The sequence below is a fragment of the Nothobranchius furzeri genome, chromosome 11 (assembly GCF_043380555.1).
Source record: "Nothobranchius furzeri strain GRZ-AD chromosome 11, NfurGRZ-RIMD1, whole genome shotgun sequence".
NCBI classification, from domain to species: domain Eukaryota; kingdom Metazoa; phylum Chordata; class Actinopteri; order Cyprinodontiformes; family Nothobranchiidae; genus Nothobranchius; species Nothobranchius furzeri.
The window spans coordinates 36,177,747-36,203,217 of NC_091751.1; the positions used below are offsets into that span (position 1 = coordinate 36,177,747).

The window sequence follows — 25,471 nt, forward strand, 5'->3', positions numbered from 1 at the left end:
CCCGAAGAGTCCCTCAGTGGCTTGTTAAAGATCACTAATGATGTCAGAGCCAACTTAATAGACCAGGTGTGTTCCAGCGCTGATGGGATGCTTTTGTTGTCTTCACTCAGAGCTGAAGATCCAAGAGTAGAACCGACCTCCATCTGATCTGAGCCTAAATGTTCCAAATGATCTGGAACAGCAAGTTCTTCACTGCAGCAGGAAAAGTGCGAAGAGTTTTAAACTGAGATGATCTCAAGAGTCAGACATGAAACCTTTACATCAGTTTTATTATTGAAAACAGTCTCTGTGGGCCTGGAGAGTTAAATATATCTTAAAAGTTTAATGAAACCAAAAGTCTGAAACCAAAGCTACAAACTGCATGAAGACAGAAACACAGCATGCTTATGTAGCATTTTTGTGATGTTGGAGAGTTGGAGGATGGAGCAAACAGTCCAAATTTAGACAGCTGGATGATAGAAGAGCAGTGAAGCTGTCAGGATGCCAGGATGATTCCTGCTGCACTCAGAGAGGAGGAAGAGGAGGAGGAGGAGTCACAACCTCTCAGCTTTTTGACGTGACAATTCAGAGGGAAGTAATGACCCAGAGGAGACCTCGCTGGAGACTGAAGGAGAAATGCATAAGCTTCAGAAAAAGTTTGGACTGAAGTCCTCTGGGCTCAGAGGAATAGCTCTGTGATCAGAGCCTGGAAGGAAATGTGAGTCTGCTAGGAGGAGAAATAAACTCAGAGTCAGGACACGGGACGTGGGTAGAACCTTGGTGTCCAACAGACAACACACATCTGTACAATGGAGAATTCAATCCACACAAGGTGAAATGGACAAACGGTAAAAACTGTGTTCTCCGGCAGCTGGATCCAACATCATGACTCTGGAATTATCGGAACACGACTCGCTTCATCCTGATCCAGACCAGAGAGCAGCAGGAGCATCCTGGCAGATTCTGTGCAGTTTGGATCACGGTTCTCTGATGAAGAGATTTTACAGGAACATCTAAAAACCAATACAGAGGGAATGGGTTCTGGACCCGCCTGCTGCAGTCCTGACCCGTTTTACTAAGACATGGCTGAGGAAGAGGAGGAGGTGGTTCTGCACCGCCCCGGGTTTAGGATTCCTGGTACTGTTGAACACCTTCAGACATCGCTGGACTTAACAGCTGATCCATCTTATATGAGTGGGGGGACATCAGGGTCATCCACAAACCCATCAGAGGCAGCAGGTGGTCTGGTTCCGGTTCTGGATGTTTCCAGTGGACTCGCTCTGATGATGCTGGTGATATCAACAGATGAGCGCTTGCTGGGATCCACTTCCAGCCACTCAGAAACTTTATTCTTCCTGTGGAAGAAAAAATCAGAAGAAACTCTCAATATCATCATCATCATCATCATCATGGTGTAGGTCTGCTCAGTTCCTTCCCCAGATGTTCTGGATGAAGCCACATCTGCACCCTGAGATCCCATCTGAGCTGGAGACCATGGGGTGAGTGAACGTGCTGCTTTTCCAGGAATGGTGAGACTGCTCTAACTGAATCTGAGCAGCAGGAGGAAACGTCTTCATTACTCTGAATTCTGACACTGGTTTATTAACACACAGATGTACAGAAAGATCTCATCCTCGTTCCCTGGAGATAACTCTGCAGGAAAATTACAGAAACTGGGAGGAGAGGATCATCTACTGGTGGTGGTGAGACCTGAAAGAACCAGATCCTGGATCCATGCAGCTGAAACGGGAAGGTGTCCAGGTTCAGCTTTAGGGAATAGGAGAGGAGCTCTAGGAGCAGAGCTCCTCCAACTCAGCTAAAATGTTTCAGCCATCTCCTTCTAGGGAGGTGAGCAGGAGACATTCACAGAATTCATTGGATGGACTGGACATCCTTCCTGGTCTGAGATCTGGGATCCACCAGTAGGATCTGGAGAGTGCTGCTGAGGAGAGGGAGTTCTGGGTTTACTTCTGGACCTCGGATTCCTTCAGACCTTCAGATCTTGGATTTGTGGAAAATAATGGATAAAAAACTAAAGTTGTAAAAATAACAATTATAGCAAAGGCTTCTTTCATCTAAAACAAAAACAGGTGAAGGTTTAGAACAGGAACCAGGATCCAGTACAGCTCCTGAAGGTGTCCGAGCAGTGAGCTGCAGATACAGCCGCGCTCTGGAACCATTTGGTGGTTTAACCCCCAATCCAACCCCTTAATGCTGAGTGTCAAGCAGGGAGGCATTGGGTCCCGTTTTTTCCAAGTCTTTGGTATGACCCGACCAGTAATTGAACCCTGATCTTCCCAGTCTCAGGGCGGACACTCTACCACTGGGCCACTGAGCTGGCGTTGGGATAAGAACCAGACAAAACCAGTAGCATGGAGATGTCACGTCCTTCCAGAGGAGCGTAATTTTTGTTAACGAGTCTGCAGCGGCGAGAGAAATCACACCGGAGAGCCTAAAGGTTCTTCAGAACGCTGGTGATGAGTCCAGCTCGTTCTGGTATTCCTCATCAGGTGGACTCAGTGCAGAACTCCCCTGGTGACTCACCTGGTCATCATGTCACTGATGATGATAAAGAGAAGCTTCATTTCCTCAGTTCAAGCTTGACCTCTGACCCAGGATCCAGCCTCTTCAGTAACCATCTAGCTTTTTGACTTATTTAATTGGAATAAAATCCCAGCTGTGAGTTTAGGATAGCGTTTGATATTCCATCGTTTCATAATTAAATTCTCTGCTTATCTCAGACCTGATGGTGTCCTTTGGATCCATTTCCCCCCGCCGGCTGCAGGGCGTCTGATCTGTGGGGGAGCCAGAGGTCAAAGGTGGCTCTAAATAATCTGTATAGATGCCATAACTCAGCGGCTGCAGCGCTGCTCACCTGTCACCTTGCCGCAGGACTGGAGCAGCTTAGCATTTTTATCAGGTGGTTAATTTGCAGGTGCAGGATTGGTCTGTGGCTCTTTATCGTGTTTGATGGGGCCAGCTGAAGGACAGGAAGTGCCTTCGTCTCATGAAATGATGATGATGGTTTGGTGATGGGTGCGGCTCCAGGCAGGAGCTCAGCTCTGTGAGAGGCTGATGGTTCTGAAATCTTTAGGGCATCCATGCTGGACATCGTCTGTGCTGATGGATCTGATGAAGATGCTCTGTGTGACCTTCAGGTAGAGAACCAGACCTATCTGTCAGACTCGGTGTTTGACAATCATCCACCCTTTTCTTCCAGTTTGTCCAGGTGTTGAGGTTAAATATTCAAGAAAAAGCAGACACCCTTCTTATCAGCACGGCTCTCCAGCTCCTCCTGATGGATCCCAAAGTGGTCCAAGACCAGAGAAGATATGAAAACCCTCCAAGGAGATCTGGTTCAGGAAAACCTCCAAAGGAGGAGAACCAGGAGGCCTGATCAGGTACCTGAACCACCTGAACTGACTCCCTTCGTTGAGGAGCAACAGTTTTGTCTGACCCCTTTATCATGTAGAGGCCTCTGATCTTCTATAATGTTCCTGCAGCAACATCAGAAGGACCTCTGGTTCCACGTTCTGATCTCAGCATTATAAAGTCAGACGCTTTTCAGAACAACAGGAAAAACTCCAGCAAACAGAAAACACCCAGATGTTTCTGACATTACTGTGGGAAATGGTGATGCTGCAGCTCTGGCCGAGTCTAGGGGGAGGGAGAGCACTATCAGCTCCTCAGCAGGTGAAATAAATCATGCACCAGCTTCAACGTACAACAGGCCTGTGCAGTTAGGACCACAGGGACCTGATAAGCCAGAGGTGTAAACTCTGGCTTCTCTTAGTTAGTCTGGATTGCAGTGACACCTTTATTTTGTATTCATTCAGATTAAAACCCAGATGATCAAATCTGAGAACAGACCACAAAGCGGCAGATTTCTCTACCTGTTCTTCTCCGTCGAGCAACTGCTTGCAGACGCTCTGCGCGGCCGCTGGACGGCTTTGGTCACTTTGATTTCACCTTCAGCCTGAAAGAACGCAGAATTTAAAAGGAGAAATGTTTGAAAATGGCAGCAGTGCTTCGGTTTCTCAGCAGTTATTGTCTCTGTGGAGCGGGGTGATTAAACCTGCAGGTTTACCACCTGTCTCTGTTTATAGCCACGGTTAAAAGTTCCTTCTGGTGTAAAATCCTCATGTTCAGACACGTCCAACACAGAGGCTCGGTCCAGCTTAAACTGGCAGGGTTAGGAGTCACATAGAGACCATATGGATGCTTTAATGTTTACAGTGTAAAACAGGATTCAGAAAGACATCACAAAACAGTACTAACCATACTGAAATACAGAGATATTTTATAATAAAATGTATTTATGTGTGTTTAAATAAACCCCTAACACCCCTAAACTACCTCACAGACTATCCGTACGTTAACATTTGGCTGCAGCAACGTCCTGACCCTGGTTCAGGTTTACAGGTGTGACTGGAGAGAGGCTGTACCAACCCGCGGCATCGTCAGAACCAGGTGTCCGGTGGTTTGGGACCTCTGAGCGGTCGAGCTGTCAGGCTTCACTTCAGCGGGCAGAACCACCTGAAATATCTGCAAGTAAATTATTCAAAGCTTTAATTAGTGAGATTAATGCTGCAATGTGGTGCTGACGCTGTCCCCGTGTGTCAGATGACTTTAATCATTAGAAGGTCTTTTTATAGAAATACTTCCCAGACCAGAATAGCTCCGAATGAGAACAGTAGCATCAATCACCGCGGCAAAATCCAATAGAAACTGGGTTGATTTATGCAGGAGGACTAATTGGGCTTAAAATGACACTTTTCACTTTTCTCTGCTTTACTTCATTTTTAACTGAGCGTATTTAATGGCTTCTGAGCTGAGAGGAGGAGATGATGAAGGAAACCTCCCAAACTTCAGCTGGTGTGATGTACGCTCGTCACAGAATCAGCTCCTCTGAAGGAGATCATATTAAAAGAGACTTTTTAAAAGCCTGAGCTGATATATGACTGCATAAATCTTCCCTCTTGTCCAATCAGGCTGAGTCCTGGCTTCAAACCCCCCTAAATAAAAGATGTTACTGGAGCCGTGGCATTCAGGAGTCCAAGCTGCAGCTGGGGGTGAGAGAACAGCTTCTGATGGTCATGCAGCAGGTTAATACGGCTTAAATGTCACAGAGGTGTGTTTGTAGGAGATTCAAATGCTCCTCGTGTTTCCTCAGTGCTCCTGGGTGAAACATAGCAGCTCTGCAGGAAGAACTGAGTCCTTCTTCACAATAAAAGACCCGTCGCTGTGCAGCAGCATGGCTGGGATTAAACGGGCTGACCACCGGTTGTATTCTTGTTTTTCTGTGTCTAGATTCAGCCCTGGACAGCTGACAGAAGAATAAAATGATCTGTAATAAACTCACGTAACCTTAAATGACCCGGTGGGGTCTGGTCAGCTCTCAGACTTCTGACTCCTGAATACTTGGATATCTACAGAAGTTCATAGTGGACTCATTTGATCCTGCAGGTGCTGCACAAACCCAAACCATCAGCTCTCCACCACTGTGCTGAAGGCTGGAGCCAGCTGCATTCTGGGTAAGCATCTCTTCTCTGGCCTCAAATGTTTATTTGTTCAGCTGAAACTTTTTAACTCTTCCTAACTGCATGTTAAACTGTCCTGTCATGAACTATAACCTTTAACCAGTCACCCGAGTCCTGCGGAGTCTGTTTATTGGATCATTTATCTGATTTCTGCACATTCTAAAGAGGTTTCTTCTCAAACATCCTCCACGGTGCCTTTGAGCCTCTCAGCGTTGAAAGGATCTTTTTCGTAACATTTTCTGATGTCCTACAATATGAAATGTAAAAGAAAGGAAATGTTTTAAATATATTTTTGTTTTAACTTAGACATCAGGGATAAATCAGCACAAACCGGCTATAAAAACCTTGTTATAAAACATCGAGTAGTGGGGTGACCTATTAAAACGTTGTTACAGACTGACCTGAGAAGGTTGGAGCCACTGCTGCTGCCCTTTAAGATGCCACCAATTCCTAATTAATGTTTTTGTTGGAAAGTTCAGAGTCTGAAGCTAAAACCGGGAGAAGAAAAGCCGACTAAACTTCAGACACGTACCTTTCCTTTGACACGAACCCTGGCGAATGTCGGCTGAACGTCTACGTCCATCAGGGAGGTGTCCATGTGTCTGTGATGAGAAGGAGGACGAGGAGGAGGAGAAAGTCCTGGTCAGTTTCCACTGGAGAGAATAATGCTCATGTTTCTATACTGAGGTCTGTCAGATTTCTCACCAACATCACAGAAACAAGATCTGTCTGAAGTTTATCTGATTTATTGTGAAAAATCTCAATGCAGAAAAAGAACAGATGCACAGAAATGAGAGGAAACACAGAAAGCAGGAGAATATTCTTGAATTGTTTCCATTCAAGCGGCTAACCCTTCAGAAATACAAGCTTTAAATCTTTGATGAGTGTGGGCGACGGTGGCACAGTAGTTAAGTGCTCGCCCCGTAATTGGAAGGTTGCAGGTTCGAGCCCTGCTCAATCTGTCGCTGTCGTTGTGTCCTTGGGCAAGACACTTAACCTACCTTGCCTGCTGGTGGTGGTCGGAGGGTCCGGTGGTGCCTGTGCTCGGCAGCCTCAGCTGTCAGTGTGCCCCAGCACAGCTGTGGCTACATCGTAGTGACTTAATGCAGTTTGCTGGGTTCCTTATATATGAGACAGTTTACTGATTGGCTTAATGAACTGACCTGTAGTGGAATGTTTACTATGTGAAGTGCCTTGAGACGACTATTGTCGTGATTTGGCGCTTTATAAATAAACTTGAATTGAATTGAATTGACATGAACATCAGGTGAAGATCATCTAACAAGAAGCTAAATAAAAAAATTTCTGTTTCCTGTTCTGATGTAAATAAAAGTCCATTTAAAACGTGTTGACGAAACAAAAATCAGATGAAACATGCATCAGTTTATCTTTTTGCCTTTCATAATTATTATGATTATTAATGCACCACACTGATATTTTCATCCATCCACAGACATTACTGAAAGGGAAGCTGCTGCTTTACGGTCCTACCTGTAAACGGCCAGGTCCAGAATGATCCTGTTGTTGTCTTCGTCTTCTGTCAGAGAAAAGTCCAGCCTGAAAAAACAGGTAGAAATAAACCTATACTAATGAAACCGTAGAACCAGGTGTGATAAAAGTGAAAAGATTTTCATAATAAAATACGTCTGGAATAAAACTATAAAATCAGAGATTAGACTTGAAGATCCTTATTTTTATTGTGAAATAACTAATAAACAAATCAGCTTCAGGCTGAATGACCCTAAACAGCTCCCACCTCCTTTAAACTGAAGGCTCAGCCACAGCAGCTCGGGTCAGTAAATACTTTCTGTTGTAAAACATCAGACATCAATCAGCAGGATGGACTTTATGAGACGTTTACTGAAGGATAGCCATGTCTCTGTCCTGGTATCTGCTCACATCACAGCTCTGAATATGAACTTGTTTTAAAAGCAGCAGATCTTACATGTTTGAGGTCCCATAACACACCTGAAAACCTCTAATCTACAGCCTCCACAATTTCTGAACTCTTTGTTATGAGCAGATCGTCAGAGAGTTGAGGTGTGGACGTGCTTTAAGTTTGAAATGTAACTTTTGTTTTGTTTTGATCTTCGAGGTAAAGACAAAGTTAGGAGAACGTGAATTAATAAGTCTGGAATGAAGAGAAAGATGTAAGAAAATACATTTATCTAAAGGCTTTTAAAACTCTCGGGTCTTACTTGGGCTCGTTGACATTCAGAACGCGTCCTTCAGCTGTGATCAGTGTCTTTGGGGACTTCGGCTTCCTCTCTTTGTCTCTGCAAACAGACGGGACAACGTGAGGACAAACTGCTTTCTCTGGGACAACAAGTGTAAGAGGTGAAGGAGAGACGTCCTCAGCATCAGGAGCACCATAAACAGAAGCTACAGAAACTCAGCGCTGATGTTTTATCTCCACTGAGGCACAAACGTGTAACTAATATTTAGCTTCTTCTAGCTGAGACACGCTCTGCTTTCTCCTTCCTGTGGGTGGTCCCAAGCCAAGGTGGGCGGGGCCATGAATACTAATCTGTCCTGTGACGTACAAGGGACTGGCCTTTTCTGACCGTGTCATTGTTTTTCCTATCCATGGCTAATGCAAGCGATGGGAGATGAAGAACACTTTCACTTATTCCCCATGGCTGTTTGCCATAGCAGCTTTGTGCATTTAAACCAAATCTACTCACAACTCAGAGTCAAAAGGTTTATTTTACAAGCTGCAGCACAGAATCGCTCTGTCAGCTGCAGAAACACATGTAGAGAACCCACGGCTCACATCCATCCATCCATTAGACCCACTGAGCAGCAGATGACCGTGTCGGCGGTTTGAGCGGGTGAGTGTTTTAGCGCTCTGCAGAGGACCAGCTGTTACGACCTCTGCAGCCGTACATCAGCTGTAGAAAGTGAAATGGACCAGTTAGCATGAAGTGCCGTTAATGTGCTGAACCCAAAGGTGCCGAGTTCATGCTTCATTAGAGCGTGACGCAGTGGAGACCACAAACGGGTTTAAGTGATGCCGCAGAGCAGATTAAGAGTCACCTCTTGGTTAATGTGGCTGCTGAAATCATCAGAGTTAAGGTCTGTCAGTCCAGAGCAGAAATGGTACAAGTCATCAGCATCTTTAGATTCCTCTGAATCAGTCTCAAAGTTTAGATCAGCCTAATCTAATCCAGTCTAATCTAATCTAATCTAGTCTCATTTAATCTAATCTAGTCTCATCTAGTCTTATCTACTCTAATCTAATCCAGTCTAATCTAGTCTCATCTAATCTAATCTAGCCTAATCTAGTCTAGTCTCATCTAGTCTCATCTAATCTAATCTTGTCTCATCTAATCTAGTCTAATCTAATCTAATCATCTAATCTAATCTAATCTCATCTCATCTAGTCTAATCTAATCTAGTCTCATCTAGTCTAATCTAGTCCCATGTAACGTGATGGAGGAGCCATTTCTATCCTCTAACAACTGTTCCCTTTTGACACAGTGCCAGAGTGCATGAAACAGCCTCAAGGTCATGCACTCGCTTCTAAACTGTTCACGTTCCAGCATGAAGACAGAAGAAAGAAGAATGAACTCTTTTCTTTTAATTAATCAAAGAACTCTATTTTAGTAAAGCTAATCCATCAAAATGTTAGTCAATAATAAGATGTGACCGACCTGTGAAATCAAAATATGAATTACTTTATTATGATTCTATAGAAATAATAAGTAGTGTGACTTTAAGGATTCCAACAAGACTCATTTCACGTAGTGTCAAAAAGACATAACACATTACTTTCACTGATCCAATCAGAATCTTACAGATCTGACGGAGGCGTGCCTCTGACGGTGTTTGGTAATTTTCATTCGACAATAAACCATAACATCCGAGGTATAAAACTATGCCACGTCAGCTCTAACGCCAGTTCAAAAGCGTTCCAGAGCAAGCGTCGGAGTGGCCAATCCGACCTTTAACTCTTCAACCGAAAGAACCTCGACAAGCTGAAAACTCCAGTCGCTATAACAACCAGCGGCAACAACAGCTCCTTTCAGAATAAAAGCTCCACAGACCCAGGCTGGGTCTGAACAGACGCCAATAAAAGAGTCGTGTGCCGGAGGTAACTCAAGACGGGTCTGGTCGGAACCGCGGCTTCTCCTACCAGCTCGGTGTCCAGAGAGGGTCCGATGGACCTCGGCATTCCTGATCTACAAGAGGACTTCCACAAGGCAGGTAGACCCGACGTGATGGTGTCTCATGCGGTTCTGAAACTAACCCAAGCTTATTTCAAAACAACATCTTCAGTTGCCGTCAGAACTAATCGCTTCTTCGGATTTGCTGGTTCTGATTACATCACACGTCATCCATTCACTGTCTCATCCATTTTTAGTTACATTATACATTTAATTTAAAGTAAGTCTAGTTTAATTGTTAGTAATAAAATTCTTAACTTTTAAACTTGACTCCCTCTATTCTGTTGTCTCTGAGTGAATACAAAACGGTTACATAATCTCTGCATTAAAAAGATCCAATCTTCTGGTTTAAATAACCCCTGATCCGTGAGGTGGATTTTATATTTACTATGGAATACCATGCCTTATGGCTCATTAAATAAAATGTAAGAACATCAAATTTTCCTTACACCCATCTAGTCTAATCTAATCTAATCTAATCTAATATAATATAATATAATCTAGTCTCATCTAGTCTAATCTAGTCCCATCTAATCTAATCTAATCTAGTCTCATCTAATCTAGTCTCATCTAATCTAAAATAATCTAATCTAGTCTAGTCTCATCTAGTCTATTCTAGTCTAATCTAATCTAGTCTAGTCTCATCTAGTCTAATCTAATCTAATCTAATCTAGTCTAGTCTAGTCTAATCCAATCTAATCTAGTTTTATCTAGTCTAATCTAATCTTGTCTAATCTAATACATTTTCCTGTTAGAAGCTCTGAGACTAAATTTAATGTTTAAAACTGAAATTTTATAAAGTTAATCCCTCAAAAGGATCATCTGCAGCTTGATCATTTGTTATGATGATGTCACACAGCTGTTTTGGTTCCTGAAGTCAACATTTTGCATAATCCGAAGTTCCAAACGGTTTCAAATGAAGACAACTAGACTTCTTTTGTGTACTGAAGACATTGAGAACCAAAAAAGTCCAACTGCCTTCATTTGAACCCTTTTGGAATACCATGACCTGGATTCTCAACTCGACTCAAACTTTATTTATATAGCACTTTACAGACAAAACCATGCCACCGAAGTGCTTCACGGACACGGGTGAAATAGAACACAAAAACTCAATAAAATTACACAAGCAAATAAAACCATACAATGAGAGAGAAAAGCATCTCTAATCACCCCACAGAGTTAAAAGCCAGTTTGTAAATATGGGACTGCAGCTTAGATTTTAAAACTGCTACAGATGAGGACTGCCGAATATGTAGTGGAAGCTCATTCCAGAGTTTTGGAGCTGCCACTGAAAAAGCTCTGTCACCATGCATCTTCAGCCATGACCTGGAGGCCACGAGCAAGGACAGGTCTTCTGAACTTTCTTCTTAGCTGCAGCATGTCTGCCAAATATGCTGGAGCCAAACCATTAAGAGCTTTATAAGCCAAAGAAAGAACTTTAAAACAAATCCTAAAAAAGACAAATAGCCAATGTAGATCTGCCAACATTAGTGTAGCATGTTCAAACATTCACCTGCCATCCAGAAATCTCCCAGCAGCATTCTGGACAAGCTGCAGACGACCTAAGGCACTCTGACTCACTCCGATGAGGACAGAGTTGCAGTAGTCCAGATCACATCTAGACAAGAATGGTTTAATCTTAGCCAAGCGTCTCAGAAGATAAAAGAAAGATGCTTCAACCCTATTTATGTCACCTCTAAAACAAAAGTCTTTGTCGATCTTCACATCCAAATTTACAACAGAATCCCTCATGTGGGGGGTTGAATCACTACAGTCCACCATGGAGGTATCGGTGTGATGACTGGGACCAAAAAGCACTGCTTTTGTTTTCCGTTCATTGATGCACAAGCAGTCCTCTGCCATTTATGTTTAAACTTCAGTCAGACAATCTAAAACCTTTGAGATTGGTCAACCACCAAACCCATCCAAAGGAGCTGACAGTCATCAGCATACTGTCACGTTGTGAGTCAGGAGGAGGTTTGGACCCAAAATGCAGACACCCAGAACAACATGAGGCAGGAGTGGATGTAAATGAAAACATTCCTTTATTAGGAAGGAGAACCAAAAATTCCAAAAGGGCAGGAAGCCAAAAACCAATGTCCCGAAACCCTGGAGAACGAAAGCTCACTTCTAGCACAAAACCTAGAGACCTAGTGACGAGGAACAAAACAACGCTGGCACCAAACAATGAACCGACAAAAGGGTTTTATACACTGGGGAGGATGAGAGGAAGATGAACTGCAGGTGTGTGGGGAGAGAGAGACCAGGTGAACTGAGTTACTAATCAGGGAGGAAACTAACATGACCTAAGAATAAAACCTAAAGACAAGAAGAGCAGGAAACATAACTTAATAATCTAAGGGGGCGGGGAGAAAAACCTCAAACACCGATGGGAAAAACACACTAAAGAGACTAATAATATGAACAGCTGTAGCTAAAGGAAAATGACCTAAGAGAAAAACATGAAGACCAGAAGGGCAGCAAACATAACTAATATTCTAAGGGGGGAGCTGAAACTAAAGGAAAAACACTACAGAAAGAAAAACTACAGGGGCGTGACTAAAGGGGGCCACGGGAGCAAAGGAACTGGGAGGGGGATATCTGAGGAGGGAAACCTAAAGGGCTGAAGATCTGGGGAAAAATGGAGAACACCAGGAGACACATGAGGAAGATGCAGACAAGTACACATGAGGGCGCTAGGAGACACAAAAGGAGAACCTAGAGAGGGATGGAGAACACAAGGAGACACATGAGGGGAGACGCAGACCATGACACATAAAGGTGAAAAGCACACAGGTGAAAATTCCGTAGGATATTACCCAAAGGCAGAATCCATAAAACAGCAGGTGTCCCAGTGTTGAACCCTGTGGAACACCCCAGGGGGGATGGGAGAAATCTGAAGAAAAACCACCCATCTGCATACACACCATTGTGTTTGAGAGATAGGACGGAAACCAGTTAAAAGCCATTCCAGTAATTCCAACATAATGCTCAAGACGATGAAATAACACCTCTTGGTCCACTGTATCAAAGGCTGCAGTCAAATCCGACAGAACAAGCAGCACAATCCTTCCGTCATCGGTTGCAAGAAGAATATTATTGAAGACCTTTAGCAAGGCTGTCTCAGTACTGTTGTCTAAAACCAGGTTGGAAATTTTCTAAAATATTATTTTCATTAAAAAAAAGGCCATCAGCTGGCCATAGGCACATCTTTCCATCAGCTTACTTAAAAGGGGAAGCTTAGAGATTGGCTGATAATTAGATGGCAAAGATGCATCTAGCCCAGCTTTCTTCAAGAGTGGATGAATGACCACTCTTTTAAAATCATTAAGCACAAAACACCACCTTCTCCGGGTCAGGGATGAGGTCCTGCCCCAAGTGGAGGAGTTGAAGTATCTCGGGGTCTTCTTCACGAGTGAGTGAAAACTGGAGCGCAAGATCGATAGGCGGATTGGTTCTGCATCTGCAGCGATGCAGGCATTGTACCAGTCTGTCGTCATGAAGAGAGAGCTGAGTGAGAAGGCGAAGCTCTCGATTTACCGGTCGATCTACGTTCCTACCCTCACCTATGGTTGTGAGCTTTGGGTAGTGACCGAAAGAACGAGATCATGGATACAAGCAGCTGAAATGAGCTTTCTCCGCAGAGTGGCTGGGCTCTCCCTTAGAGACAGGGTGAGAAGCTCAGTCATCCGGGAGGGGCTCGGAGTAGATTCGCTGCTCCTCCACATCAGGAGGAGCCAGTTGAGGTGGCTTGGGCATCTGGTTAGGATGCCTCCTGAACGCCTCCCTGGTGAAGTTTTCTGGGCACGTCCAACCAGGAGGGGGCCTAAAGGGAGACCCAGGAAACATTGGAGGGACTATGTCTCTCACCTGGCCAGGGAACACCTTGGGATTCCTCCGGAGGAGCTGGCCCAAGTGGCTGGGGAGAGGGAAGTCTGGGCCTCTCGACTTAGGCTGCTGCCTCCGCAACCCGACTCCGAATAAGCGGATGGGTGGGTGGATGGATGGATGGATGGATGGATGGATGGATGGATGGATGGATGGACAACACCAGAAACCAGACTGGTGTTGATTATAGCCAGTATGACTGGGGCCACTGTTAAAAACACATCACTAAGAAAAGACGGGAGACTTTCATTCTGTTTCATGTGTTCTGAATCAGCTACTAGAAGATAAAACTGCTAAACTGACTGAATCTGAACCCTTTCTGTGTCTGCTGCTGTTGAAGAGCTGTGACAGCCATCACGAACCACCTTCACTCTTGATGATTGCATTCTCATATGGTGAGGACTTCTCATCAGATACTTTCCTAACAAACATATAAAAGTGCAGCTAAAACTCGCCTCTTTAGCAGCAAACACAGGACAAACTGAGCTCGTCTCTTTCTGCCACGTGCTGTTAGAAGGTCAGAGAGTGACCCTCCTCCTGTGGTATTTGACCATTTTCCTCTAAAGGTGTGAAGAGGAATCCTTAAACAGCTGAGTCATGCAGACATCAGCAGACAGCTCTGCTGCTGGTTTAAACGTCTGAAGCTGAGCGGGATCTGTGTGGGCAGCGTTCTGTTAGCCACGTGAGAAAACTTCAAACAACACTAACACTTTTAAACATTTAACATAAAAATAATAATAAACCAGACAACTAGATCCTGTAAACAAATCATTAAGTGTGACTTCTCCAGTCTGAGGATGTTTGAGGCATCAGAGACAAGTGTCTAAAACATCAGCTGCTTTTATTAGGTTTTCATATTCTAGCTTATTTTAATTTTATTTTATTTTTTCATTAAAGACTGGCTGGCTGCACGGTGGCAAGGTGGTTAAACCATCATCGCAGCAAGTGGGGCTGAAGATTTGAATCCCTGCAGGGGCTTTCTGAGGGTCTGCTCTTAAACATGAAGGAGACCATTCAATGTTTGGAACTTTTCAAGACGTTTAAAAATTGATACAAACGTGTTTATTTTGGTTACGAAATAATGTAAAAACATGGAATAGCATGTTTTTACCTTTCTATCATTATTTAAACATTGCAATTATTTATTTACAATTTCTGTGGTGGATGACAATGTTTTCCCTGTGTGTGTGTGTGTGTGTGTGTGTGTGTGTGTGTGTGTGTGTGTGTGTGTGCGTGTGTGTTCGTTATCAAAGTAACTCATGAACAAAAACAGATGGGAGTGAGCGCATCTGTAGGATAATTAAAAATATATATCTCAGGTGCTCTTCAGGAACTATTATATCATTAGATGAGGATATATTATTATTATTATTATTATTATTATTATTATTATTATTATTATTATTGTGATAATTACTTATTATCTGGGTGGAGGTTTTTGTCTGCTGCTGTTTTTTCACAGCTCACTTATAGTTGTTTCTGCCTTCATTTGTTGATGTTGGTATTTGATGTTTGTCACATGACCAGATGTTCATTATTTAGGGACACCTGGGTATTTTCAGATTTTATGCCCTGAAGAAGCTCGTATGTGACCGAAACGTGCTGGTTTATTCTTGTTAAACCAATCCTCAGAGTGCCTTGGATCACCTGTTTTTCTTCCTCATCCTTACCTCATGAACGAGACAACTCACTGGTCAAACTGACTAAAGGCAATCTAATTAAAGTTGGCAGCCACAGCTAATCAATATTAGCAAGACAACAATGGCTCCTAGATAAAACTTGGTGTGTTTGTAACCGAATCATCACAGAGTTCTGTCAGATCACACAGGACGTGTGAATTTTCAACATAAGATGATGTCAGTTTGAAACGGTATCTTGGAAACAGTCGGGTGAGACATTCTGTTGAAAAAGCGAAAGCAGTGACCCTAACGGCCTCTGGAGGAAATAAAACAGCTAAATAAATTATTTTAAGTTAGAAAAAAATACAAATAATCAGAAAATCAGTCAGAGGGTGCATGACGATGCAAAAGTGCAAAGAGTAACGAGTGATGTCACTGGGGAGATAACATTTACAGGTGAGTCAGTCGTTGCTCCTGCTGATGTATAAAACTGTGGTTTTGTCAACAAGCGGCTAACTTTAGCAACAATTAAGGGGAAGTGTTCACTCTTAATTAGATATATTTATAGTGAATGAGACAGCCTCCTTCAACACAACACAAACCCCATGACAACTCATACAGACAACCTTTATGCTAATGTCTACCTCCGTCTCATCCACGCAGCTCAATTAACTGCAGCCATTCATCAGCCTGTCATTTCTCTCAAAGCTTCACTGTGTTTCCATTCTCAGCTTAGGAACGCAGGCCTGGATCTGCTGCTCCAACACTAAACACGGCCTCCTCTCCTGCATGACCTTATCATGGAATCCACAACCGGAGAGGGAAATTCATCTCTTCTGACAGTTCTGTGACAGCACGACGTCATGCATCAAGTCAGAGTGCCCTGATGGTGGCACACGAATGGGTGGTAAAAACAGAGACAACACATCAGCCTGATTTCACTCCTGGACACCGTGAAGGTCCAGGGTTTGTGTGGTTGGCTAGCTAACTCGCATATTTCAAACATTAACTGTGTTTCTTCTATTTCATCTGACTGCCCAGTAACAGGAGAAGGCTGGACACCCTTTCAGGAGGTCAGGTCAACGCACATGATAAATGAACCAAAGTGTTAAAAACAACAGAATCTTTAGCAAAAACAGGCAGCAGCAGAGGAGAGACAGCTGATTACTCAGGAGGAAACGTAATGATCCAGAAAGCTGAAACACCTCCAGGCTGGTGAGGAGCTTCCTGTGGGTTTCTACAGCATTCATCACACAGATCAGCCATTCTGGAGCTCCAGGCGTCGCTGAAACCAAACGCTGTGAGTCGGCTTCGTGTCAGCCTGGAGGACATAAAGCCATTCAGATTAAAAATAAAATCTATAAACAACAAAACTGTCAAAATAAAAAAAACAAGGAATGAAAAATAGCAGAAAGAAGATAATCTTATGAGATAAACCTAAAGGAACACCCAGGACTACACCTCTAGTCTGGCCAGGGAACGCCATGGGATGGGATGGAATGGGATGAGAAGATGATAGATAGATAGATAGATAGATAGATAGATAGATAGATAGATAGATAGATAGATAGATAGATAGATAGATAGATAGATAGATAGATAGATAGATAGATAGATAGATAGATAGATAGATAGATAGATAGATAGATAGATAGATAGATAGACAGATAGACAGACAGACAGACAGACAGACAGACAGACAGACAGACAGACAGACAGACAGACAGACAGATAGATAGATAGACAGATAGATAGATAGATAGATAGATAGATAGATAGATAGATAGATAGATAGATAGATAGATAGATGATACAGTGGGGCAAAAACGTATTTAGTCAGCCACCGATCGTGCAAGTTCTCCCACTTAAAATGATGACAGAGGTCAGTAATTTACATCATAGGTACACTTCAACTGTGAGAGACCGAATGTGAAAAAAAATTCATGAATTCACATGGCAGGATTTTTAAAGAATTTATTTGTAAATCAGGGTGGAAAATAAGTATTTGGTCACTTCAAACAAGGAAAATCTCTGGCTCTCGCAGACCTGTAACGTCTTCTTTATGGCGCTTTTCTGTCCTCCACTTGTTACCTGTACTAATGGCACCTGTTTGAACTCATTATCTGTATAAAAGACACCTGTCCACAGCCTCAAACAGTCAGACTCCAAACTCCACTATGGCCAAGACCAAAGAGCTTTCGAAGGACACCAGGAAAAGAATTGTAGACCTGCAACAGACTGGGAAGAGTGAATCTACAATAGGCAAGCAGCTTGGTGTGAAAAAATCAACTGTGGGAGCAATTATCAGAAAATGGAAGACATACAAGACCACTGATAATCTCCCTCGATCTGGGGCTCCACACAAGATCTCATCCCGTGGGGTCAAAATGATCATGAGAACGGTGAGCAAGAATCCCAGAACCACACGGGGGGACCTGGTGAATGACCTGCAGAGAGCTGGGACCACAGTAACAAAGGTCACCATCAGTAACACACTACAATGGCAGGGAATCAAATCCTGCAGTGCCAGACGTGTTCCGCTGCTGAAGCCAGTGCATGTCCAGGCCCGTCTGAAGTTTGCCAGAGAGCACATGGATGATACAGCAGAGGATTGGGAGAATGTCATGTGGTCAGATGAAACCAAAGTAAAACTTTTTGGTATAAACTCAACTCGTGTTTGGAGGAAGAAGAATACTGAGTTGCATCCCAAGAACACCATACCTACTGTGAAGCACGGGGGTGGGAACATCATGCTTTGGGGCTGTTTTTCTGCTAAGGGGACAGGACGACTGATCCGTGTTAAGGACAGAATGAATGGGGCCATGTATCGTGAGATTCTGAGCCAAAACCTCCTTCCATCAGTGAGAGCTTTGAAGATGAAACGTGGCTGGGTCTTCCAACACGACGATGATCCCAAACACACCGCCCGGGAAACAAAGGAGTGGCTCCGTAAGAAGCATTTGAAAGTCCTGGAGTGGCCTAGCCAGTCTCCAGACCTCAACCCCATAGAAAATCTGTGGAGGGAGTTGAAAGTCCGTGTTGCTCGGCGACAGACCCAAAACATCACTGCTCTCGAGAAGATCTGCATGGAGGAATGGGCCAAAATACCAGCTACTGTGTGTGCAAACCTGGTAAAGACCTATAGTAATCGTTTGACCTCTGTTATTGCCAACAAAGGTTATGTTACAAAGTATTGAGTTGAATTTTTGTTATTGACCAAATACTTATTTTCCACCCTGATTTACAAATAAATTCTTTAAAAATCCTGCCATGTGAATTCATGGATTTTTTTTCACATTCTGTCTCTCACAGTTGAAGTGTACCTATGATGTAAATTACTGACCTCTGTCATCATTTTAAGTGAGAGAACTTGCACAATCGGTGGCTGACTAAATACTTTTTTGCCCCACGATAGATAGATAGATAGATAGATAGATAGATAGATAGATAGATAGATAGATAGATAGATAGATAGATAGATAGATAGATAGATAGATAGATAGATAGATAGATAGATAGATAGATAGATAGATAGATAGATAGATAGATAGATAGATAGATAGATAGATAGATAGATAGATAGATAGATAGATAGATAGATAGATAGATAGATAGATAGATAGATAGATAGATAGATAGATAGATAGATAGATAGATAGATAGATAGATAGATAGATAGATAGATAGATAGATAGATAGATGCACCACCTCACCCCTGCCACATGGACCTCTAGGGATAAACCATCAATCCTGCTCAATGTTCAACTTTCCTGGCGGGGTCACCCATGAAGACAGTGGGAGGGTTAACTGTTATTTGTTTTTTTTCCTTTCTTATAATTTTTCTGTCTTAAACTGATTATTGTTACTTCTTGTGATTTTTTTGTCCATATTTGTTTCCTTTCTTCTCTTTAATTTATGATTGTTTAAGTCCATCTAGGGACAAATGCTGCAAATGAGCTATAGCTAAAAGCATTTCGCTACAGACATGGGGCTGCAATTTTACTATTTGTCTATGTACTTGTATCTGTTCTTATTGAAATAAACGAAACAAAACAAATGCAGCCATCACAGTTGCAGCTCTCTGGGCCCAGCTGTGTCCTCGGTTGAAGGTTGAATTCCTGCGATTGATGGAAACCTCTCTGAAACACCTCACCTTGGTGGAGTGTCACTTTTATTCTCTTTCTGTATCATGTAGCTCTCTAGTTCTTTGATTCAGGTGCAATAAGACTTTGATTTAAAGACCATATAAATACACCAGACTTAGAAAAGATCTACCAACTCATAAATACAGGAACGCTCCAGCATCCATCCAGATCCTCAGGGTCAGCCTGAAGTCCATCTTTGCTCAAGGGCATTCAGTAGTCATAGCGCCTGGTTTTCAGGCCCCAGTGGAACAGACAGCTCGAGAATATTGAACATCACTGCTCGTTTAAACTGTTGTCCTTGTCAGCTGCTTCTACAGCAGGCTGATATGTAACATTTAGGGTTTCTTATGATGCCGTCTGTGAGATTGTCAACAAGCAGTAAACGGGCTCCATGGTTAATCAGCTGATCCCATATCGTATTTGTAAAGTAGAAGAAGTAACACGTTCAAAACTAACAGCTATATTTTACCATGTTAAGGTTCAAAAGCTAATGTTAAAAAACATTTAGAAACAAAAATAAATTATCTAAATAAGTAACATCTAATACAATTAAATCTTAAAACTGTATGTAAAATGAAATCTAAATATTTTGGATCCAAACCTAAATACTTTGAAGTGACTTCTTTTTAATGAGAGTGAGTTTGAACTTCAGGTAAATATTCAATAGAGGAGAGCCATTTTCAAAGAAGAGGGTTTCACTAAAATGAACGTCTATAAATGTGTGCATGAATGAATGAATTATTTCATAATATTGTTGTTCCTATTCCCTGCCCTGCTGGTGGCAGACGGAGAGCATCATCAGCTCAGGTGGGCTGATGACAGCAGAGAGTAAAACTCTACATGTTCATGCAAACGAAGATAAATGTTCCTAAAAAGCTGCGTGTTCGACATCCTAACCCTCCTCTGCGTCGCGTCAGATCGCTCACATCAACAGACGCTGACATCGTCTTTACCCTCCGACCCACAAACAGGTCAGCAACTTCTGTTCAACATGCTCCATTTATGTCTGGACAGCGGCGTGTGTGTGTGTGTGTGTGTGTGTGTGTGTGTGTGTGTGTGTGTGTGTGTGTGTGTGTGTGTGTGTGTGTGTGTGTGTGTGTGTGTGTGTGTGTGTGTGTGTGTGTGTGTGTGTGTGTGTGTGTGTGTGTGTGTGTGTGTGTGTGTGTGTGTGTGTGTGTGTGTGTGTGTAAGCTGGGAGTTTAACCTTCACAACTCAGATGAAGCACGTAGATCACATGATGCTGACTAAAGTCTTCATGGGTTCTAGAACTCACTATTAACATAATTATTACCTGACTGTTTCACTACATTAGGGGTCCTCAACATGCAGCTTTCAGGCCCTCTGAACTGGCTCCTGATCACATACTCGTACCTGAATAACTTCATTTTTAATATTTGTTTCCACAGGGTGATGAGAGTAATAACAAAAGTAGTCAGTTAGTCTGACTATAAATTCACTTTGGACACAACTTTATACCATGAAATATAAATAATTAATATAACCAATAAGTAGCATATGTAATTAAGGAAGGTCATTTCTTATTATAAAACAAAAGTATTTCCCTCCTATGTGGCTTTTCTGCTGCTTTTACGTTAATGTTACTATAGAGCACTTCCTGTTCTTTAAAGTAAGACTTCCTGTTACAGCATTTTAAAATAAATATTCTATGGGAAAATGTCTAAATATGACAACGTAAGTTACTTTTACAATGAAGACAAAATAGCAAATACTTTTCTAGTAAATGTTAAAGTCATAATAACCAAGAAGCCGATGGGGGAGTTTGACATGTTTATTGGGATGAACTTAACTAAAACTACCTGTTTAATCGTCTCTAACAGCATATTTTTATTTGAAAAGGGATGAACTGACGTATCTGTTTAGTTCTGAGCAAGAAAGATTTATTTCCTCATGAGGCTTTTTAGTTTATTCCATTAAAAATCGCAAATCTGATTATAAAGAGCACATAGTCAGTTTAAAATATTTTTTTTTGAGTTGTAATGGTTACAGAGCCTGACCTGACCTTGCAAGAGTCTACTCAAAATGGCTCAAATATTTCTGTTAGATTTTAGTGATTCATAGCTAAAACTAAAACTTTCTAAAGACAAAATAATATAGAATAACTGAAGATTGACAGGTGTTTAAATCATTTTAAAGGGGCAATATCATTCTACTTTAAGCCTTTGAGAGCAAAGTTAGGCACAATATCCTTCCATCCATCCATTCTCTTCTGCTTATCCAGAGTCGGGTCGCGGAGGCAGCAGCCTAAGTTAAGAGGCTCAGACTTCCCTCTCCCCAGCCACTTGGGCGAGCTCTTCCAGCGGAATCCCAAGGGGTTCCCTGGCCAGGTGAGACACATTGTCCCCCCAACGTGTCCCGGGTCTCCCTTTAGGTCTTCTCCCGGTTGGACGTCCCCAGAAAACCCCACCAGAGAGGCGTTCAGGAGGCATCCTAACCAGATGCCAAAGCCACCTCAACTGGCTCCTCTTGATGTGGAGGAGCAGCAAATCTACTCCAAGCCCCTCCCAGATGGCCGAGCTTCTCATTCTATCTCTAAGGGAGAGCCCAGCCGCCCTGCAGAGAAAACTCATTTCAGCCGCGTGTCTCATCCCCAAAGTAGAAGTGATTTGTCAGAATCTCCACTCTGGCACCGGTGGAGGTCACATCCTCACCTGCAGCATGAAACCAACCGCTCTCCACTCACGGCTCCAGAACTGAGACTAGCTTCAAGGGGAGGAGCAGGGCCTGGTGACGCATTTAGTTTTCATCCTTGTGTCTGCTGCTCCTTACTCAGAATCTGAAAACTTGCAGCTGACACAGGAAAATGCACGAATGCAGCCAAAAATGGGTTTGGGTGTATTTTTCATGAAGAAACAACAATATCACCTGGTTAAAAGCTCCCAAAAGGGGTTTTCCATGATGTGGCCCCTTTCAAGTTACTTTGTTTTGCCATAAATAAAAAAAACTTTCCAGACGTGTGCTTTTCCAGCCGGCGGTGCTGTTTTCCTTTTTGCTGCTTTTCGCTCCAGCAGAACTTTTAATAAGCCCTGCTTCTGTTTGGATTGCTGTTTAATCAGATTTAGATTTAAATCCAGACGGTTGTGTGTGTCTCTGTTGGCCGTCTGTGTAGTCATCAGAGTCCAGTTCTGTCACATAAATGTTCTGCTCTTATTTCAGTCAGGATTACTGACACCCTCGTGTCCTTCTGTTCAGAACAAATGCAGAACACAATCCTCTCTGACGTCTGACTGCTGCAGAACCGTTTGTTCATTAAGCTCCTCATTAACCTGACAGCCGAACCAGAACCAACTGGTCTGCCCTGGTAGGGAATGTTTCAGTGCTTTTACAACTTCCTATAAGGAAACAACTCGCTCACATTTATGTTTAACTTCCTGTCTTGCGTTCTTGCTTTCAGGAGTCACCTGCAGAGACTCGAGATGAATTTTGGACTGGACATTTAGATTTTACTGATACGTTTTTTTCGCTCGCATACAGTCAGGTAGAGTTCAGGTGTGTTTACATGAGAAGACAACTCCTGTATTACGTTTTGTCTATGGCACTTTGAACAACCTCAGCTTGGTGAAACAGACTTTAGTGAATGGGACCAGGTATTAAAACAACTTTAATCTCAAACATTTGAAAGCAGTTCAGACAAACCTTTATAAAGGGTTCTGTGGGGATTTGGAGCTAAAACTAGCCGCTGAGCAAGCTACTGTTGCACTTCTGGTTGGGATTCAACAATAATTATACAGTAATGACCCTGAGATGTGACATTTTAGATAATAAAAAAAGTAATAAAACAGGCTTTGTGTAAACTGCTATGAAAAGTGAGTCTGAGATCTCAGTTTCTTCAAACTGAGGTCATTCTAAGAGTGATGGATTATTTGTGTGTTAACTGATGTGGTCCAGGTTTCTATCTGATCTTTGGAATACAATCTGGTTTAAGCAGGCTGAACTGCCTTGATCTCGTTATCACTTATTTCAGGATAATCACCAAACTGTTCACCTAGCACGGGCGTGGTGCAGTAGGATGGGTCACGGACCAACAAGAGCTATCAGGCTAAACTCTCCACAGACACCCATCACTTTCAGTGCCTCGTAAATCAATTAATATCAATAAATAATAATTTTAGTTTGAACTGTCTGCCTTATATGTATAACTGGGTTTTTATTCAGCTCCAAACCTCTGGTACATTTATCAACGGTGCTTTAGTGACACCTAGTGACTGACTTGTGAAACTTCAGCTAAACGGTCACATAGGATCTTCTTCAGGGCATAAAATCTGAAAATACCCAGGTGTCCCAAACTTTTAATCTGTGGTTTACCAAATGAGTTTCTTCATAATCAAGATTTATAAATATTATTTGAAAACACGACAGCAGTCACATCTCTCCATGTTTTGTATTTTTTGCTGGAGTCTTTCCTGATGAGGATTTTTTTGTCACTTATGGAAACCATTTAGGCGTTTGAATACTCCACTCCAAGAAAAAAGAGATAGATCTGGGTTCCTTATATAGGAAACTTTTTTCTGACTGGCTTAATGAATTGACCTGTATTGGAATGTTTATCATGTGAAGTGCCTTGAGACGACTCTTGTCGTGATTTGGCGCTATATAAATAAACTTGAATTTAATTGAACTGACCAGTAGTACATAGATCATCTATTTTGTTTTTTTTCTGCTGTAATTAAGAAGAGCGTGTTTCTTTCTCTCTCTCTCTCTCTCTCTCTCTCTCTCTCTCTCTCTCTCTCTCTCTCTCTCTCTCTCTCTCTCTCTCTCTCTCTCTCTCTCTCTCTCTCTCTCTCTCTCTCTCTCTCTCTCTCTCTCTCTCTCTCTCTCTCTCTCTCTCTCTCTCTCTCTCTCTCTCTCTCTCTCTCTCTCTCTCTCTCTCTCGTTCTGTCTGCCCCTTTTGTTGCTGTCCATATTGTTTGACCTTGTTTGTCCCATTGACCCTGTAAAAAATGTTAAAACCTGCATAAACAAACAAAAAATAATAGGATATTAGAGCCAGGGTGTGCTCTACGGTTCGCCTGCCCGTCAGGTTGCTTTCTTTTCACTAATATTTCTGTGGAGCCAGTAAAACCAGATCTAGCTCTGATTTTTGACTCGTACGCTAAATTAAATGTTTTCCTATTGGTTTTATAAACCAACAGGTCAAAGGTCAGGGAGGTAACACGATTGAAGTTGGGATTATCCTACAGAGTGAAATAATAAACAGGAACATTCCTCGGATTTAATCAGTTACGGCAGAAATACGAGACAAATAATATCTTACGCCTCCTTTGCCTTCCTCTGCTCCTCAAGGTGACGGTGAGCCTGCAGACGAGACTCAGGGGTGAAAGAACAAGGTGTGTGCCAGAACGCTCGCTCCACTTCCTCGACCTGCTCCTGGTCCTCCTGTGAGCTGTTAGTTCAGTGAAATTAGTTTAAACTAAAATATCCATTGAATTTATTTCAGTGTAAGACATTTTTACTTTACAAAATGTAAAAGTTTTTCCCTTCCTACTGTTTTTTTTAAATAATTTTTACGGCATTTTTAAAGATCTTCTGTGAAACTCAGAAAATAATCATAACAAATATGGAGTTGGTGTTGTACCAGTGGGCATTGAAGCCTAGCTTCCTCTGCTTCTCCTCTCCTGCTTCTTTACTCTGCACCTCCTCTTTCTTCTTCCTTCTCCTCCTCTGGTACTCCATCTCTTGCTCCACAACTCGTCTCCTCACCTCTTCCAGACCCTGTGAAGCTCCAATCCTCTCAGAGCAGTAGATCTCTGTCCCGTCGAGCCACTGAACACACACACAGAAACTATGGTTATTGCATGGGTGTCCAAAGGGTATGGCGCGGTATGGGGGCCAAAATTAAGACTACTGCCCAGCAGCAGGAGGCTATATGAATTCTGAAGCAAACAACTCCTGCTGCTGGGCAGTAGTCTTAATTTTGGCCCCATATCGCGCCATAAAAGGGTGGCTCGTGGGCCAGAAGCAGCCCTCAAAGTGATTCTCTGTGGCACATGACAGCAACTCTAGAACAATTAAATATTATGTAAAGTCTTTTATTAACCCGTTCTGCAATTACCTGGTAAATGGGAGGACAAACCCTGGCTGACTTTCACTAAAAAGCAGACCTCTGAGCTCC

The 25,471-nt window shown here is 42.6% G+C and overlaps 1 protein-coding gene across 3 annotated transcripts in view; it reads right to left on the minus strand.

Annotated features, from left to right (window-relative positions):
• Window positions 1-250: 250 nt before the first annotated feature.
• The window catches only part of dnaaf11 (dynein axonemal assembly factor 11), a 44,770-nt gene continuing 19,549 nt past the window's right edge, over window positions 251-25,471 (minus strand). Inside the window, exons 5-14 of one of the 3 annotated variants that reach the window (XR_008564454.2) lie at window positions 24,935-25,122; window positions 24,614-24,742; window positions 7,718-7,795; window positions 7,011-7,076; window positions 6,052-6,121; window positions 4,429-4,524; window positions 3,873-3,955; window positions 2,855-3,131; window positions 2,723-2,774; window positions 1,274-1,334 (exon numbers count right to left, since the gene is read on the minus strand). Coding sequence is in view for 2 of the 3 variants with exons in the window: in XM_070541530.1 (XP_070397631.1) it covers window positions 2,858-3,131; window positions 3,873-3,955; window positions 4,429-4,524; window positions 6,052-6,121; window positions 7,011-7,076; window positions 7,718-7,795; window positions 24,614-24,742; window positions 24,935-25,122 (984 nt within the window). In the remaining variant the exon portion in view is untranslated. Of the gene's footprint in view, window positions 1,335-2,722; window positions 3,132-3,872; window positions 3,956-4,428; window positions 4,525-6,051; window positions 6,122-7,010; window positions 7,077-7,717; window positions 7,796-24,613; window positions 24,743-24,934; window positions 25,123-25,471 lie in introns of those variants that run through there. The other 2 variants (XM_054747152.2, XM_070541530.1) reach the window with 2 other exon arrangements.